Below are 19,671 nucleotides of genomic sequence, written 5' to 3'. Positions count from 1 at the left end.
GGAAGAAGAAGAAGAGCTTTATTTTCTGACTCCAACATTTATAGTTTTCCAAAGGTGACAGTGGATTGGAGGGTGACAGTGCCACCTCTCCAACGCCACTGGACAGACTAAAAGTCCATCAATTCTCTCCACCTCCATGAAAGAATGCAAAACATAGGTTATTTACAGAATTGTGTATGAAAAAGTTTGTTGAAAAAATACAAACATCAAAAAACTTAACAAAGTCTTAAAAAATCAGGGCGACACTACGGTTTTACAGAAGGGTAACCAAAAAGCTAATATAAACAGATAATTTTTTTTTTTTTTCTCAAAACTGAACAGAGCATGGGATGGCCATCAGTCAGAAGTTAACTGACCTGGCATCTTTCTTACCAGTCTTTCTCAATAGTCATGTAAGGGCCAAATTCTGTTCTGTGTCTGTGTAAGCAACTAGGGCAACTGACACTGATTCATGTGCAGTTTAACTTGGTTTGCATAGGAGATCATGTTCATACTTCACTCAAGATAAAGGAAGAGCATATGGAATTGTTCTTGACTCCACTCTGTACTCTCTTAATTTGCACCCTTTGCCTTTTAGTTAAAATAAAATCACATTCACATCTGACATGAATACTTCTGATCTGAAGACTTTTCAGATTTGGTTATTTGTGGATGTTTTGCTTATAGTTCTATTTCTTAAGTTTCAGTTCTATATAATGACTCATACTGTACATATTACAAAGGAAATTACATATGTAATTACCTTTATACTGCCTTAAGAAAACAAAGTTTTAAGAATTGTCTTTCATCTGTTACAGACAAGTCCACTAGTGGTGTTGTCTTTGTATGGAGTATTAATTGGATTCCTTAGTGGAAAAGAAAAATAATCTGTTTCTCTCAGAAACAGCATGAAAGAAGTACACTTTATCAAGAAACACATCATTATTTGTAGCCTTGTAAATGCTGCAATTACCAGTTCTAAGTACCTTTAAAACCATCAACTTTCACAAGATTAAGGTGGCAGTCTCTGACATGGGCAGTGTCTCAAGTCTTTTGTGTGGCTTCTCCTTTCCCATGAGGAGCTCATGACAGAGATGGACGTGAGAAGAGAGTGAGGGTATTTGGCAGGAGCTTACTGATGATTGTCTTCATGCTAACAACATGCTTAGTTATTTTTACTTTCTTTGGCTCTTTTCTTGATTCAAGATGAAGCAAATTAGGCTTCAAAACAGTTGTGCCATTGACACAAGGGAGGGTTTTGCTGCTTTGCTGACTTTGAAACCAGTACATTCACAGCACTCAGCAGCTGTGCCATGCTCAGTCAAGACTTCCACTCACTTGCCCAGAACCACCCTGCCCTTGCTGTGTTTGTTGGAGCTCCACCTTGCATGAGGCAGTACAGCGTCACTTTGCATTACTGAAGTTTTGCAACTGGTGTGACTCTTAGAGAGGGAAGCAGGATGCAAAATCTCTTCTTCCTCACAGAATGTTGTGAACTTCCTTCCAGTAACCTCAGAATCCTGAACCCTGGCAGCTGAGGGTGCAATTATGCTCTTGGGTCATCACTGTCCAAGTGCAGTTACTCCTGTCCTGACCCTCCCTTGCTGTTTTTGCTTTTCTGGTGTAACCTATCTAAGGGAAGAATGCTGAGTAAGGGTGTATGCTGCTGCTAGCAGCTGCAAGGAGGAGCAGAGCATTTCAGTGAGAGGGGAAGGATTCTTTGGACAGTCACAAACCTTCCAGCCCAGTAGCAGCTGCTGGCTCCCCACAGCCATTCCTGGCAGCAGCTGCTGGGGTGGAGCAGCATGCCCAGCCAGGAAGAGGTCACAGCTCTGAAACTCTTGGCTTAGGGAATTTCTTTCCTTCTTTGTCCACCTCTTCATGTAGTTGCTAAAACCCTAGAACTCTAGATTCAGTACATGCCAGAAGGGCAGCATTTCAGAAAACCAGTATGATAGCATCTATTTAAAGGTTTCCTTACTCAGTTTTATTATTCTATAAGGAGTTAATGTTCTTTTATACTAATTTGCTTTTGCCAGCTTTCCAAAGGAAAAGAGAGAATCTGCTTGCTACTTAAGAGCTTCTTGGAAATGGAAGTTGGTAGAGGCAATGTCAGTCAGAAATCTCTGAAAGGTCCTGCAGAGAAGGTGCCCCAGCACTTCTCTGTGTGCTCCAGGGCCGTTATGAACTGTATTTGTGCATACATTTGAAGTGTACAAATAGTCCCAAAAAGGCAACACTTCTCAGAGGCTTCTTTCTGGTCCAGGGCTCCTATTGCATAAATTGTCCACAGAAGGTTACAGGGGCTTAGAAGAGGCTGAAGAAGCAGTGGAGGAACACGCAGAGGAACATTTATTACTGTTTGTCCTCGCAGAGTAGACCTTTACTGGCCTGCTGCAACCTGAAGAGAAAAATGACCTGCTGTGCTCCTTCCACTGCACAGACTGGCCAAGGGTGTGATTTACTGGTGGCACAGGCAATGTCTGCATCTCTTGCTTTCCACCCTAAGTATGAAGACTGGCAGAAGAGGAATTGCACCTACCAGTAAATGCACTATAAAAATGCTCTCACTCATCTCCCTCAGCTGGAAATGGGGGTTTGGCAACTAAGGATGGAGCTCAGGTCAGTTCTGCTGAGAGGAGTTCCAGGAAATTTGACAAGAAATTTCTGTGCTTGTCTGGCATACAGCTAAAAAGGTTTCCATCAGAACTGTGTTCTGAGGCAGTGAATCATTCAACTCACTGTAATGCTGTGAAGCTTTAAAAGTGTTTTGAAGATAACCACTCATGAAGTTTTTGACATGACTTTTTGATATCAGAATACTGTGGGGTATTTTATTTTATTTTATTTTATTTTATTTTATTTTATTTTATTTTATTTTATTTTATTTTATTTATTTTATTTTATTTTATTTTATTTTGTTGTTATTTATTTCCAAAGTCTTCTTTGGGCTTATGTGTATCATAGTATCAAGCAGATAATTAAAGGCACTTGGTCCTTTCTTAGCTGAATGCCAGATGGTCTCTTCTGGCCAAAGTGGAGGCACCCTCCTGCACTCAAAGACTGAGAGCTCACTGGCATGGCTGAGGCTGATATTGCTGCTCACAGGGCTGTGGGACATCTCTGTCGTTTTTTGCCAGACTAGGATAGGATATTTACAAATACTCTTCTCAAAAAGCTTGTAGTCAGAATAGAGAACAGGTATCATAATAAGGTATCATAAAGCTCTGGGTATTATGTAGTTTCTCCATTACCACTGCTGTAATAATGTCAAAGGAGCAAAGGAATCTGACATCTGTAGCAGTACTAAAATTGCAATGTGACTTCTGAACAAATGACCTACAGCAGAAGAACATATGTCACATATGGTGGAGCCAGTGCTCTGTCTGCTTCCCCAGCCAAATCTGACTCCAGTGTGCAGGAGTCTGTTGTTCCACATTTTAAAGTACACTTGCAGTTAATACTACAAGCAACAGGCAATATGTTGAAATAAAGACATGGGAGGTGAGCCATTCCCCAAGGGAGAATCAGTCAAGTAACTTTATAATAAATGTGGTGGGTTTTGCAACAAAGAAGAGACAGGAAGTTAGATTATGTAACTGATAGTGGGAGTTTTTCTTTATGGTGCTGCAGGCTTTTGAGCTTACAGATGTTTTGCTTTGGATGGGCTGTCTAAATCTCGTGTGGCTGTAGATGTCATTCTTATATTTTAAAAAAAGTACTGAAAATATCTGCTTTTAGACAAATAAAAAAAACACCTTCCCCTTCTCTGAGGTTTGTACATTTTCACAGACTCCAGCTGATTAAATTCTAAGTAGAAATGTCACCATTAAAATTGTCACTTCACAAATTTAATCATAAACCTATCATACATAAGTTTTTAAGAATCTTAAGAATGTTTGTTCTTAACACTTGCTAAATACTGACACCATCTAATGTAAACTGTAATTTATTAATGAATATATTGATAATTTTGTTATAAAGGAAACATTGCTTTTATGGGCACCAATATGTGTTACATTATTCACAAAGAGACCAGACCATTCCTCCTCAATGAAACAAATAATTGAAAACATAGTATAACATCATATGCTAGCTTTGAAGCCCTGTTAATCCTTTCTGTGCTGGGGAGACCAAATGATTGAGTCAGAGAAGAGAAATTTTCTACTAGGATTTAAATTAAATATTTACTTTGCTTGTTTCATTAAAAAAGTAACTTGAGTTAATTATGGTAAAAATAAGTACAGCTTTATTATTTTAAGGTCTTAGGATTTTTGTGTGGAACACCCAGTTGGAGTCAGACAACTTCTATGTAGAGCTCTGTACCACTAGATGTCATGTGTTTCACAGAGATTATGCTGGAAGAATTTATCTTTCAGGAAGAGTTGCAAAATAAGTTTCCTTTGGCTCTGATTGCTTGTTTGTCATCCTGCAGATAGTAGATATGAGACAGGTCATTAAGCAAATGCTTATTATTAGGCAGAGTTTTCATTCTAAAGATTATTGAATCACAGTCTTGGTTCCAGTGGTTTTCTTGTAGCATGTTAAGTACTTTTTGGTAGCTGAATTACAGGACTGCCTTCCAGACACGGTAGGACTGATAGCTGGATTCTGTGCTGCTTTAAGCAGCACAGGTGGGCATGAAAGACACTGTCTATATCATGTTTTTCTTCATATCAGTGTAAACAAATACTCGTCAGTGACATCACTCAGGATTACTTTCCTTCAGTGTCTATTTATGTGTTCGCTTGTTACATTACCATGGTGTTTCACTTATGTTTATTTGTCTTTTCAGGAGGCTGCTCTTTGCAGACAACTTCCTATGGACTCAGAAAGCATGGTCCCAGTTCAGACAGCTGTGAACACCCCTGCCATGACACAGGACATGAGGCCTATTACAAATAATGGATCTGATCCTTTCTTGAACAGGCAAGTTCATTCTTCATTAGGCAATTGCTTCTGTTGCCTTCTCTAGGCTATTACAGGTGTCTCTCTAAAATAGTCCCTATATCATCTTCCTTTTTTATTTACTGTAAACAGAGGGTATGGCTGAGTGGCTGGCCTGAAATCTTTCAGTTTATGCTTCAAGAAGGAATCTTTAAAAAAAAGCAATAAATTGTAACAGGTGGTTTTAATTCTATTGTTAGTGTATGTAGAAGACTAGGTAGAATAGGTATGTTACTTAAGTGTAAATACACACAACTTTTTAGGCTGTCAGAACTGATTTCAGCTACAGAATTATTTATGCATGTGTGTATTTCAAAATTTAAGAGTGACCTCGCTTAAATCTCTCTGTTGTTTGGGCTGATGTGACCCAAATATTTTGTTGGCTGATCAGTGGCCCACAGTTACAGGATGAGGCTTAATGACTCAGTGTCTGTTTCTGATATGTAACCTCCTGTGCTCTCTTCTAAGGCTGTGCTCAGGAGCTGTGTCTAGCAGAGCATCTTTACTGAGTGTTCTCCTGTTTCAATTTGTAGTGGGCCGTACCACTCCAGGGAACAGAGCACAGACAGTGGCTTGGGATTGGGATGCTACAGCATACCAACAACACCTGAAGATTTCCTCAGCAACGTAGATGAGATGGATACAGGTAGAATACTCAGATTTATCTTAAAGTATAATCCATGTGTTATGAGTAGTAATGTTTTATAATTGCATCGCTGAACAGTAATCTCCAGCTTTCCTAATCAAGAGAACAGACCAGCGCTGTGGGAGAAAATGCCTGGAAGGTGCTTAGTGCCCAGGAGGTTCTCAGCTTTAACTTAGATCCAGATTCTGCCCTTTTACCTCAGACTGATATTAAACAGAATAAATAAAACCTGGAAAATGCAAGCCTTAATTTCTGTTTTCATACTATTGTCCATGGTAGGGGGACTAAAAAGCTTGTTATGGGTTTCATGTACAAATCAGTACATTTTCTGACTGGGAAATAAGTCTTGCTTGTAAGTCTCTTACATTGGCAAAGTTGCATTTGCCTTCAAACTGAATGTATTTAGCTAGCTTACATTTTGATACATATTTATTTGATGTTAGTGTCCTCATGGTGTTTAAAATACTGAAATAATTTACTAGGAAATCAAGGGTTTTATCTGAGAGTGAAATTCTCAGCACTTCCTCACCTAAACTTCCTTTTGAAGTCATTAGAAATTCAGTATTATGCAGAGGTTGGAAGATTTATCTATTAATGTTTTTCATGCTTGTTCTTATTAATTTATGAAAAAAAAAAGAGTAATATTACAGACCTGAATTGCTGCAAAGCACTTTTTTCAGTTCTTTCCTCCAGACAGCATTGCCCCTGGTGCAGGGATCAGGATGGAAGTGTACATGAGGGTCCTTTGCTGCTTCCTGGGCAGACCAGGAAACGAACCTGAAACTGTCATGCTTCCCAAGTGGAAGACCAGAGCTGGATGCTTTGAGCACTGCTGGAAAGGGCCTTTGGACCTTTTGTGCTTTTGAGGTCAAAGCAAGAATGTGAAATGCATTCTTAGGAGAATATGTGCTTTATACCTAAATGCAGTTTTGACATGACATTTGTGTTGGGTAGGAATGCTCTCAAGTGCCCGTGGGAAAGGGGGAATACATTTTTATGTCAATTCTGTTGTTTTAAATTACTCATAGTAAGACTTTGGTACTTCAAAAGTTCTTCTTTACTTTTCCCAGGAGAAACTGTAGCGCAGACAGCAATGAACATAAATCCACAACAAACACGTTTCCCTGATTTCCTCGACTGTCTCCCCGGGACAAACGTTGACCTTGGGACTCTGGAGTCAGAAGACTTGATCCCTATTCTCAACGACGTGGAGTCAGTGCTTAACAAAAACGAGCCCTTCCTTACCTGGCTGTAACCAAGCAATGCTTGTTGGGCCTGCAGTGCAATTCAGATTTCTTTTTCCTCTTGAGGTAGGCATAGAATATCTGAATATCCTCAGGAGATGCAACATACTGCCTTATTGGCTTTTTTTACATCATCTTTATGGTCAGTTTCATATCTGTCTGAATTTGATTGATACTAATTTAAGTATGAAATACATATATATATATAATACATACATGGATATATATTTCTTAAAAAAAACCCATACCACTTTACACATCTGTGTACTTTTTGACCTTCTCAAACCAGGCAGAAACTTGTCACTTTTAGGACAGAAAGGGGCTAATGTTTGTGCATATCCCTGACTCATCTCCTGGGTACTGGTTGACATCACAGACCCTTTGTGAATCAGAAAAGCTAACTCCTCGGTCACTTGGTTCAAAAAAGTGCAAATCATCAGGGCATGAGAGCCTGAGTTTTAATAATAAAACTCTCAGGAGAGAGAGAGTTTTATTATTCTGTTTATGACAATATTATCAGAAGCTTTTTTTAAATCAACTTACTTAAGCCTTAAAAAGCTTTTTTATTTCTTAGTGACTAACTGTTCTGTATAGCATGCAGTTCAAATATGTTCCATATCAAACATAATAATTTGTGAAGGCACAAACAATACTATAGTAGTTTCTTTTTTTCAGTAAATTACTGTATAGTTTTCAGAAAATGATTACTTCTAGTCTCAAAGTACCAGAATTGTTTAGCAACATTTTTACACTACAGTATTGTTACAAAATAAACCAGGCTGGTACTGACTGTTGCCTTTTAAAAACAAAGAAATGTATTATAAACAAGCATTTTTTAAAAATTCTTAGATTTTTTTAGTTTATTATATTAAACACTACAGTTTTGTAACTTAACACATGAACAAGCAATTTTTTATATATATAAAATCTGTGGCAAGTATCTTAAGTGCAAAAATATTCTTTTAAAATCAGTTCTGGAAAATGTGGCACAACTTTTTGATGTCATACATAGGGGGAGGAAAACCTTCCTCATACTGTTTTCAGTGATGTTTTTAACTGACAGTGTAAAAATACATGTAGTTCTATACATGAAAAAGAACCAGGAACTTCATCAGGGCACTGCTAAAGCAGCACTGGGACTCACCTGGTAAGGCTGCTTAGTTTTCATGTCTTTCACTTACCATAACTGGTGCACAGGACATGAGGCATGTGCTGTGTGGTTTTGCCTGTTATATATCCTACAAAACTTCCCCATCAGAGGTTTGGGACTGAGAAGACATCAAGAACATTAAACCTGCAGTTCCCCTGAAATGCAGATGAAGTCCTGAATATTCTTAAGTGTTTTGAAATTATCTTATTTATAATTAATGGATATAAGCATTTTGTATTGAAGAATAGGTAATTTTATGAAAGGCATTATAATTTTTCTCTAAGCTTAATCCAGGCTATGTAAAGAGAAGAAGAGATGTAGCACTAAGTGTAAATGTGCGTTTGCCAGGTCGGATTACACTTAGCAAGATCTTACTGATGCATCAGAATATTGACCCTTAAAGACTTTTTTCCATCTGGTTGGGTGAAGGTAGGTGAAAAGGTCAGCGATGAAGTGGTGGGAATACAGAGCAGATTTGGAAGACGAATGATGAGGTAATAAATGTAGATCCGTGCTGGGAAGAATGGCTACAGACAGGGGTACATAGCAAATGAATCTCCAGTGTTCAGTGAAGAACTTAAGAGAAGCACTCAATAAAGTAAATGACCATATCTGTGATGAACTTCTAAGTGTACATGATGTTACAGGATGGAAAATAAAAAGCACACACACTGAAATGTTGAAAAAAGAGATATTAGGCAAAGACCTACAGTTGTGACATTTTATGACATAGTAAAAAGTAGCTTTTTAAAATGTTTTTGGTTTTTGTTTTTTTTTTTTTTTAATAGAAAAAGAGATGTAACAGCAGAGTCATGTCTGCACAGAATTTAATTGCTGAATGGGCATTGTGTTTCTTTTATTCTTTTGGGGGGGGTTATTAGGTGGGGGGTTTTTATATTCTTGCTAGTTTTGCTAACTGTTGAGATAGCATAAACTTCTTTTCAATAAACAGGGGACCGGGCAGGGCTGACCAATATTACTGTAATTAGTTTTAAACTCTCTTTTAAGGATTTCTTCAGGTTGTCAGCCTAAATGAAAAACAGATGGTCCTGAGGCTTTGTTGTTTAGTACCATGACTGATGTTGGTAAAGAACTGGAGATTTTGTGGCCAACTTTCAGGGCCATGTCACCAGCAGTACTGGTTGGGCATAAGGCACTGGTGCTGGGTGACCCACAGCAGCCGTGGGCCTGCGTGCTGCTCTGGGCCAGCTGGCAGAGCCTGCCAGCAGCTGATGTCTGGGGAATGCAGTTTGTCCATTTGCTAGCAGCTCTGCACCAGCGAACACCCAAGTTTGCCGTAACAGAAGATGCTCTGAGCAGGTTGGCTGGCAGCTCTGTGAGATAGCTGCTGCTGATTCCTGCCCAGCCACGTGCATTGTTGTCAGCCAGAGGCTCTTCTTTGTATGGCAAAAACTAATGCCACTTTCTAGTGAAATCACATCAGGTATTTACCAGAATTGTGGAGCTGCAAGGCTGATTCCTTTTCTATTTGTATTTCTGGTGCTTGAGTGTCTTGGTGCAAAGACCTTAAAAGGATAAAGCAATCATAAACTGTGTTTCTGTGTTACTTCCATAGTCAGCCAGATCTGAAACAGGCAGGTACTGTGTGGAGCAGCACTTCAGGCTGAAACAACTGCCAGAATCTTAGGTTAGATCTTTACTCAGTCATGAAACAAATCTTGGTTAAATTAAAAGTGGTTCTTCACACTGTCAGCTTTTAATTTTTGTTACGGAGATAATGTATCTGATGAAGTGCAATGACAATAAAATCTATTTCTCAAAGTTATCTTTTAAAAGAGTTTCTGGCTTTAAACAGGCTCATGACAGAATTTTTCAGTATTCAAAGCATATGTAATATGAAAATAAATTTATTGTTGACAATATTTTACTGTACTATTTCAGGTTTTGAGCATTTACTGTAATAAATTGTACACTGTCTACTTGTAGTATAAATACAACCAATGTGCCAGCTGGACAATTTTGCTGTGACCATCCCTGAGGGGGAATATGTAAGTCTTGGTGATACAGAAGTAATGTGACATGGTTAATTACAGTTTGTATTCTGGTAATACTGTTAGATTGTAACTTGGGGAGGGATTGGGTTTGACTTTTTGTCAACAAATGCTGTTTGGGGGAAGGGAAGGATTTAAATCTCTATTTTAGTTACAGGAAAATGTGGGTGATTGTCCAAATAAAATTGTTTCCTAATACATACATCCATGTACATGCTAGTTCTTTAACTATTTTATTTACTTTTTTCATTTTTATATGACTTGTGTGAGCATTTATTTTTAATTTTTAGTACCTTGCAATACATTGTACTAGAGGCAATCAGATCAAACTGTTGTATCCTGGGTTTGATTCTGTTTTGTTTTTTTCTTTATTTAATTATTTCTTTGATCTTTTACATGAAAAAATACAAATGAACTTAAAAGATTTTGGATGCATATTGGTTATTTAAAATAATTTGTTTAGGGGAGGGGGTGGGTTTGAGGGTTTTAATATGGGCTTCCCAGGGAACAGTAAAACACTGCTTAGAATAACAGTGCAGACATACTATTCTGTGGAAAAGGCATGCATTTTGAATTAGAATATTCAATTTTATATTGTATAGTCAATTATTCATATATGTATATACATATTCAATATGTATATTCAATATACATTTGAATTAAAATATGGGGCCAAAGACCCCACCCATGTCAGGGTAATGGAAGAAGCAGTCCATGAAGAGGGAGCTGAAGTTGGAGACAGGTGATGGACATTCAAGACTGGAATGATGTGAGGAAACATCCTGTGTTCTGGGCTGAGCAAATAATTTTTCAGCATTGTGTATGTTACTTCCCTCCTTTAGAGCTGAACCTTTTGCAGAGTCTCCGGTTAATGCATCATTCCCCAAAGGTGACACTGTCCTGTGGCCAATGTATCATATGTCTGCAGTCTATTTATTGAAGACAACCCGAAAAGAGAGCTAACTGTATGTAGTTCACTTGTGCAGGGGCTTAATCAGTTTTGTCCCACTGAAGTGCATGGGCTCAAAATCACATGCCATGCTCCACATGTTGTAATCTGAGTTGTGAGATAACCAATGTGTATTCTTTGGTGATAGCTCTCAGCTAAAACAGTGCCATGCAGTGTTGAAGTTGCTGTGCTCTCAGCACCCTGCTCACCCAGCAGGCACTTTTAATGGGTGAAAAATGAAGCTTCAGCCAGCATGGGTATTTCTGAGATTTTACAAAGAATGCTAATATTCTTTCTGTAGGCTACTATTTTTACTTCTGTCTTAGTGTATGTTCATATTTCTACACAGTGTAGCACAGTGTGGTCTTTAAGTTGGTCAGGGTTCCTGTGGTCTGTTAACACTTTCAGTTATCTTTGCTTGTGGCTTCTTTCTTACCATCATCTTTCTGTCCCTTCCTAGCACTGCACTCTCTTTATCTGTGCCTTCTTTTCAAGAATTAACACTGGCTTTTTACATCATTCTCTGTTATGAGGTTCTAGGATTAATCCCTCTCCTTCATTTTACTGGATGATCTGCTGAGTAAAAACACAGAACAATCTCCAGTTACTGCAGAATTGACACTACAGATGTGTGATTTGCTTGAATTTAAGTGCTAGCGGAGAGCCTCAGTTGTTAGGTTAACTGAATAGATTTTTGGAACAGCATTGTTGGCACTCCAAAGTGTGAGTTCAGCTGGGCTGCTGGTTGTGGCTCATTTACCCTTTTCAGTACACCTGAAGGCCAAGGTGTGAATGCAGTCTGGATCACAAGATGAAATGTGTGGGCCTTGTGTCAGTATCAGTTATATATTAGCTCCTTTAGAAAACCATCATGTAGCTGGGTGTCTCTTAGAAGCAGTAGCTCATTGATTATGGTTTTAGGTATCATAGCTTGCTGCCTGATATTTCTATCCCATCTCCCACAAAGATTTATGTACTCTGTTTATTGATAAATATATCAAAGCTGTATGCTATGCAGCTACCCATCCCTTTGTTGAATGCTGATGGGAAACATTCCTTGTTCCCAGAGGCCTGATAAAAATCAAACAGGACAAATGTGAGATGAGGTGCAGGACAGCTGTCACCACAGATGAAAGAATAGATGTGAGATGGTTGCACAGTGTGTGTTGAAATAAGGGGTGCTCTCAAGTTTCCTGGGCAGTGCAGTAGAACAGGTGGGACAGACAGCTGTTTCCGAAAATGTTTTTTGTGTAATTTATCATCTTGTACAACATAATTCTCAGTACCTATATCGAACTGTTTAACATTTCTGCATATTGCTCAAGAGCTTCCAGTGCTTTCAAGTACTTCTAGATTCTTCAGATATCTCCTAGTGTAAATACACAATACATGACATGCATTTTCTGAAAGCACAGGCCACAGAATCATTTTTTCAGCAGCAAAATTTTAGGGAATAGATGTGGCCAATATTGAGAAGCGTTGAGACATCCAGCCTGGCAAGCTGGTATGTGAAAATTTGTTTCAGATTTTTTTTAAAGAAGCAAAATAGTTTATTTGAATCCCTCAAATGTCTCCAATCCCTCCTATTTTCTCCTTGATTTCTCTGGGAAGTAGCTTTTTCTTTTAAAGTTTTAAAAGGTCTTTCCAAAAGGTACTTTTGCCTTTGAGCTAGCTCTCTATTGTCTTTCCTCTCTCTTTCATAGTACTGTGCCAAATACAGCTAAATTGAACTTCTACAAAAAGATGAATAAACAGTATTTGTGCTTATGTATAGATTGGAAGCTTTGAGGATTTACAAGCTACTTAACTGACCTGAATAAAAATTGGAACCCAAATTTGTATCTTGCCTGAGAATACCCTCTTTTTAAATGGAAGCTGTTTTACAAAAATAAACATGAATGTGAGAGTTGTGTTTCACTTATTTTATTCCATGATGAGGGATTTCAGGAAGGCTGAAAAAGGAGTCAGGGCTTCATAACACTGGTGGGAGGAGGAGCCCTTCAGTCTCATCTTCTTAGCCAGAGCCAGTGCATCTGAGGGCTGCTTTGTGGAGCAGCTGCAGAAGGGATTCTCCCAGGATGAGGAGCGTTGTCTGCAATATTCCTATTTGTTAGACAGTTCCGTCTCCCTGGAAGAACAAAAACATGGAGGTAATTTCCTGGCTGCTCTTGCTGTGACCTTCAAAGGCTTGTATTATTTCCTAATGGCAACAGTGCGTGGTTTTGGCAGTGTGTTAGAAAACATGACCGTGGAGCTGGGGGAAGGCCAGTTTAGTTTTTCTGATTGTCAGCTAGAGGTTGTATGTAGCCCACCAGTACACAGCATAACAGAGGAGGGGCAGCAGTTGCTCACCCCACAGCATCCGCAGCATTTGCAGTCCCCGCAGATGGTCCCGAAGAGGCCGTTCACCACCTGGATGCCGCACAGCACTGCCTGGATCCCACTCATGACCAGCAGCAAGGAGAAGAGGGTCAGGTGCCAGGGGACAATGTTGTCAGGTGATGTGCAGCGTTCCCACAACGTGTGGTCAGCAAGGTAATCCCTGCACGAGAACACAGCAGTTAGGAAAAGCGTGTTAGCTCACAGAGGAGTCTCGCTGCTCAGAGGTTGTCACTGCTGCCACACGGCCGAGCTCCCGTTCCCTTCGGTGACTTCCGCTGCCACACCAGCGCTGCTTGGCTAGAAATTGACTTCAGCTTCTAGATAAGGTGAAGCAAGTGATTGGGAAAAACAAGACATCAGAACGGAGCAATTGGAGGAGTGTGTGTTTGATACAATTGAACCGTTTTTAGTGTTTTGGGAAGAAAAGATCTTAGCCAAGCAGGTGCCAAATGGGTTTTATCTGTTCCAGTGTTTAGTTAGAGGCATTTTTCCTGCTTTCACTTGATTACACCATTTTTTGTGTGTGGGGGTGGGTGGGGGACTGTGATCAGGGCATGTAATCCAGTATCTCAGAGTACAGTTGAGAACAAGGGAGTACATTGTAATCAAAACAACTGAATTATCAAAACAAATAATGAAATTATGCATGTCACCTCTTGCCCACTAAGCTGAAAATAACACCTTTTGCTGTTCTAGATGCCTCATCTAAACTAAAGGTAATAACCTCCATAATTTTTACCTTTACATTTTGATTTAATTGTAAACTGCTTAACCACTGGCTATATTTCATCTGCATATTCTTAGTGCTGACTTGTTTGTGTTCTTGTCAAGTGATTTCTGGACTGCAATCAAAACTATGTTTGAAACAGCATATTTCCAAAGACTCAGAATGAGACTAAGGGAATTTCTGGCCCTCACTGGCCCATGAGCAAATAATCCTCTACCTGTACACTTCTTGTTTTCTTTCTCTTTTTTTTTTTTTTTTTTTTTTTCTTTTCAACCTGAAGTAAAATATTTTTGTATATTATGTAAGAAATGCTGCCAGGTAACTCTTGACTGAGTCAGACTGCATTAAAGGTTCTGAGGTAATGAAGAGTTTACTGCAGCCCTTGCCATTCTGTTCTGATCACATCTGCTCTCCTCAGTAGCACGTTGTGCCCTGTTGTTTGTTGAAATTGACTTTAGTCTGAGCAGTGGGATAGGTGGGGTTAAGTGATAAATATACATGACAGTGAACATGTTTGAGTTGCAGAGCATGAGGAAAAAGCAGCTTGCAAATGCCATAGCCAAAATAAAATTATACATAGATTATATTTATTAATATTATATATATTATATTATTGGTAGTAATTCTTTGAATACCATTAAATTTCAATATAATCATAGAATCACAGAATGGTTTGGGTTGGAAGGGGCCTGAAAGATCATCTCATTCCAATCCCCCTGCCATGGTCAGGGACCCATTCCTCTGTCCTAGGTTGTTCCACACCCTGTCTGACCTGGCCTTGAACACTTCCAGGGATGGGCCATTCACAACTTCTCTGGGCAGCCTGTGCCAGTGCCTCACCATTCCCACATGGAAGACTTTTTTTCCTAACAATTGATCTAAACCTACTCTTAGTTTAAAGCCATTATCTTGTCCTGTCATTACATGCTCTTATAAAAAGTCCCTCTCCTTCTTTCTTGTAGGCTTTCATCAGGTACTGGAAAGCCACAGTCAGGTCACCCTGAAGCTTCTCTTCCCCAGGATGAAAAATCCCAATTCTCACAGCCTTTCTTCGTAGATGAGGTGTTCCATCCCTCTGATCATCTTGGTAGCCTCCTCCATCTGAGTCATTAATGAAAATATGAAATAACACCAGTCCCAGCAGGGATCCCTTAGGAACACCTCTTGTCACTGATGTTCAAGGATCTTGAGCCAGTGACCACCACCCTCTGGATGCAACCATCCAAACACTTTCTTCTCCATTTAACAGTTCACCCATCAAATCCATCTCTCTCTAATTTAGATAGCAGGATATTGTGGGGGATTGTGTCCAGATAAATGACTTCTGTAGTCCTTCCATTGTCCACTGATGGAGTCACCCCATCACAGAAGGCCCCTGGGTTGATCAGGCAGGGCTTTCCCTTGGTGAACACATTCTGGTTGGCACAAATCACTTCCCTGTCCTCCATGTGCATCATCAGACCTTCTAGGAGGAATGCTCCATGATCTTCCCAGGCACAGAGGTGAGACTGACAGGTTGATAGCTCCCAGGGTCCTCCTTTCAACCCTTTTTAAGGATGGGTGTATTGTTTCCTCTTTTCCAGACACCTGGGACTCCACCTGACTGCCAGGACTTTTCAGATATGGAGAGTGGCTTAGCAATTACATCAGCCAATTCCTTCAAGACTCTGAGAGGTGTCTCAATGTGTCATTTCTATTCATTGAAGTGGAATTTATGCCTGTATGTTGCTTATCATCCCAAGAATAACCTAGGAAGATGCTGTGCATTTCTCTTTATTGGCCCCTTTGAAACTCAGTAGTTTTTACTTGCTATTTGTTATATCCATGCTCTTGAACCTTATGAAGTCTTGCTGTGTGCTGCAAGCACTTCTAAGAGCTTGTCTAATTTAGACAAGCAGTATCATTCCCATTTTTATACAATGGATTTGGAATTTGAATCATCTCACAAACTTAAAACATGTTTTGTTATTTTTTCTGATTGCCTTGTCTTACCCAGCCTGGAAAGGGTAGGTCCAGTCTCCTCCACTTTGACATTTAGGGCCCTTGTTTAGGGCTACTGCTGACAAAATAAAGCAGTATCCAGCTCCCAGGACTCCAATGGCAGCAAATATTATAGAAGAAAACATCTGATGAAGAAAAAAATAATGTTATTTGTGTTCCCTGAATTCAGCTGTTCCCTGAAATGGTCCCTAAATTCAGCTGTTGGTAGTCAAATAATCAACACCTGAACAGCTGAAGTCTATTAGTTTTCATTGCATAGTAAATGTGTAATGCATACTTGTATTGGTATTTTAAAGCTGTGGCTGCACTGACCCTGTGTTCCTGAGGAGGAGAAGGCAGGGGCTGGCAGCAGATGGCACTGCTCTCCTCTGGGGCCTCCTGCTCCCCTGTGGCCAGACGTTCTTCTCAGGAGACTGCAAGGAAGACTGAAGTCTTGGACCACTTAAGGCATTAAAAAAAAATCTACAGTATCCTTTACAAGTTAGCTTTGGTATCTTGGTTATATTTGGACTAAATAATTATATTTTTCCTTCCCAAGTCTCCCTTTAGGTTTCATATTAGTATACTTTATCTGTTCACAAGTAGTTGTCAGTGTGAGCTCTAGTAGTACAATTGGAATGGATGGGAAATTATGTCTTTATTTTTCTGGTTTTCTGTTACAGAATTTTCCATATATACTAATACGTAAGTAAATAATGCAAGAACTAATGCTCTGCTTGAATTCTGAAATATTTGTAGCCATAACAGTTTGTAGGTTAAGGTTATGTCCTTTATTGGAATAAAGTGATACAGGTGAAGAAAAAAACCCAATACTTTCATGTCATATAATTATTTGGGTTGGAAATGACCTCTAATATTATCAAGTCCGATGTGATTTTTTTTTTTTTGTTCAGACCTCATTACAAGACTCTTGTCTTGAGTCCTGGCATGCATTTTTATGTTAATATATCTATCAGAGCTAAATTAAAAACTATGCTTTTGTAGTAGACACCCTAACAATGGATTTCAGCTAAAATACCAAATTTGTTCCTCAGACATGCTGGTGGTGATAAGGCCCATAGGACCCTTGTAGTACAGTGTACTTGGTACTCTTGAGTGTACTGACACTCCCAGCCAGCTGCACTCCAACACGCTGCAGCAGAGAAGGCAGGCTGGTCTGCTTTAAAGTAGGAGGCTGGATTAGGTGATCTCTCAAGGTCTATACCTTCCTGAAAATCTTCCTGTGAATCTAATGAGCTACAGCTCATTTTGTGGGCCTGCAGTGGGTTGGGAATGTAGTGTCTAAAAAACTGCCAACAAAAAATGGCTAAGGAGAGGACTGTTGTACTCTGCAAAACAAAATGTAGATCTTTCAGCAATAGATTTTAATTGTGATAGTAGCTATAAGTATCTTGATATCCTTCTGCTATCCTGATAGCAAAAACCAGTGAGGCTATACTGCTGTGGTACCTGTGGTAAAACATCAGAGGCATAATACACTTTTTACAGCCTGCTGTTTCTACTTCCCAGCACTCAAACAAATGGCAGGGCTCTTTGTCCCACACTCAAGACAGCCTCTGTCTAGACTCACAATGACTGTGAGAGGAAAATACATATATCAGTAACAATTTAGCTTTTACTTTTTTTGCCATGTTTCCTTTCACTTACCGCAAACCTCTTTCCACAGCTCCGATTCCCACAGCATCCACAGCAATCATTATTCTGAAGGCCCAAGAATACCAAGGCAGGGAAGATCATCTACAAATAATAGAAATATAGTTTGAATTGGGATGAATTCAAATTACATCTTCTTTTAAATATAATAATTCTGTGGGGGGTTCTATTCTTATCATTAGTTTAAGTTACTTATTGCCAAACCTTTGGATGGTTTATAACTTATTTGTTTATCAAAGAGGAATTTGCAGTCCTGAGAAAATTCAACAATGCAAATCATGGCTGCGGGTGGGGGGAAGGTAGAAATGTCTGAATTTAGACACTTACCAATACACCCGATCCCAAGATCCCTCCAAAGTACCAGACTTCATCTGTAATGTGTGTACTGTACTCAGCCACTTTTCCTCCAGGGAAAAACAACAAAATGTTAGCAAGGGTGCAGAGCACAGCCAGGGGGATGAGAGTACCTCCCAGGCACTTGGCACAGCCTCCCGTGCACATGCTTCTTTAAAGGAATTGCAAACACAATTGAAGATAAAATAAAATCTTTCAGATGTTCTCAGAACTGATTCATAAAAAGAAGCTTCTCAGTGTGCTTTGCAAAATCCAGTTTCTGTTGTGCTGTTAGAGGAGTTGAGCCTGTGGAATGCTCCTGTCAGTGTTCCTGCAGTCAATCGAAAATGCACTGTGCTGTTTTTTTTATATGTCCTTGAAACCGTGATGTCAATTTTCTGAACGTCCGTAAATGAAGTTACGTTCAGGGCAGCCTCTCATTTTACTATGACAACCCACAAAATCTGTTAATATTTTACTAAGGTGGCGGACACACTTCATAATCTGGGCTCAGGTCATGGGTTGATACCTGTCTCAGCTCTGGATCATCAGTTTTACAACACATGATCTTTCTTCATACTAGAAAACCCTTCTTTTGTAAGGACTGACATAAAAATGCATAAAAATCAGCTGATATGAATAACATATTAATAGTCCAAGTTTTTACATGTCGTGAGACAGTTCTGTAACTGAAATAGTTGAGAAACTAGCTGATACAAAGATGACCCATTTTAGACCAAGAAAGATACACATCCACAAACCCGAGAAAGTTCTTGGCTTGTAGCAAGATGAGAAACATTTATTAGTGTTAGGTAGTTGGACTGTGCCTCAGGCCATGTGTTTCTTCTCTTTCTTTGGGATTAAAAGGTTGATTTTATATTTATTTTGTAATTTCTTGCTCTACATGATGGAAGACTGCAAGAAAGACTAAATTAGAAATACTCTAATATTTAATAGCCCTCTTCACCAAATATTAAGTTATATGATTAAGATGAATCAAAACCTGACAGTATTTTCCATAGATTATATTTTGAAATTATGGCATATGCCATGTTTTACGATAACTCACACATTTTTTTTACTTTCATAGGAGAATATTTCATATCGCATAAATTTAAGCTTATTCAGGATGGCAAAAAGTTATTGTCTCTCCTGCCAATCATATGCATTTGTTATTATATTAGGAAGACCAGAGGATGATTTTTTTGTGAAGACCAGTCCTAGGAATTGAAGTGACTGTAGTGCTGCGCAGACTCATGATTTCTGAGGAAATGACACTAGTTTGCTTTGTAAAAGGTTTTATTCAGATATTTATTAAGACAAATTTTTGAGTGGCTTCTCAAGCTGGCACGTAATGCAACACGGATTAAGTAACAGGTCCTTGGTATGAAGCGCAGACCTAGCAGGACAGCCTGGGCAGTGACAGTGGTTGTTCCTGGTGGACTGGAAGATCCCCATGAATCACAGCGCATTCCATGCTGTTGGCACAGGAGCCTGCAGCTGATGATTTACCAAACAGTTTCTGGAGGTTGTGCTATTTTCATTTTTCATGTGTCATCGTGATTCCCCTTAAAGTTTTTGCTAGAAGGGTGTTTTTGCTAGAGCAACAGATGCCGCTTGGTACGGTTTGGAGAGCACGGCCCTTTGC

At 39.3% G+C, this 19,671-nt stretch overlaps 2 protein-coding genes across 2 annotated transcripts in view; one reads left to right on the top strand and one right to left on the bottom strand.

Annotated features, from left to right (window-relative positions):
- WWTR1 (WW domain containing transcription regulator 1) overlaps window positions 1-10,402 on the top strand; it is a 45,023-nt gene extending 34,621 nt beyond the window's left edge. Inside the window, exons 4-6 of the mRNA XM_041405705.1 lie at window positions 4,775-4,908; window positions 5,460-5,572; window positions 6,643-10,402. Of these exons, the coding sequence (XP_041261639.1) occupies window positions 4,775-4,908; window positions 5,460-5,572; window positions 6,643-6,827 (432 nt within the window). The 3' untranslated portion in view covers window positions 6,828-10,402. The remainder of the gene's footprint in view (window positions 1-4,774; window positions 4,909-5,459; window positions 5,573-6,642) is intronic.
- Window positions 10,403-13,037: 2,635 nt separating this feature from the next.
- TM4SF4 (transmembrane 4 L six family member 4) lies at window positions 13,038-18,191 on the bottom strand. Its single transcript, XM_041405943.1, has 5 exons — window positions 18,018-18,191; window positions 17,685-17,774; window positions 16,029-16,162; window positions 13,280-13,469; window positions 13,038-13,055 (listed from the first exon to the last, which is right to left on the bottom strand). The coding sequence occupies exons 1-5, from the start codon at window positions 18,189-18,191 to the stop codon at window positions 13,038-13,040; spliced, it is 606 nt and encodes a 201-aa protein (XP_041261877.1).
- Window positions 18,192-19,671: the final 1,480 nt, after the last annotated feature.

This window comes from Onychostruthus taczanowskii, unplaced genomic scaffold (assembly GCF_017590055.1).
Source record: "Onychostruthus taczanowskii isolate IOZ18803 unplaced genomic scaffold, ASM1759005v1 scaffold24, whole genome shotgun sequence".
Taxonomy (NCBI): domain Eukaryota; kingdom Metazoa; phylum Chordata; class Aves; order Passeriformes; family Passeridae; genus Onychostruthus; species Onychostruthus taczanowskii.
This window is presented reverse-complemented; position numbering and strand designations above follow the sequence as displayed.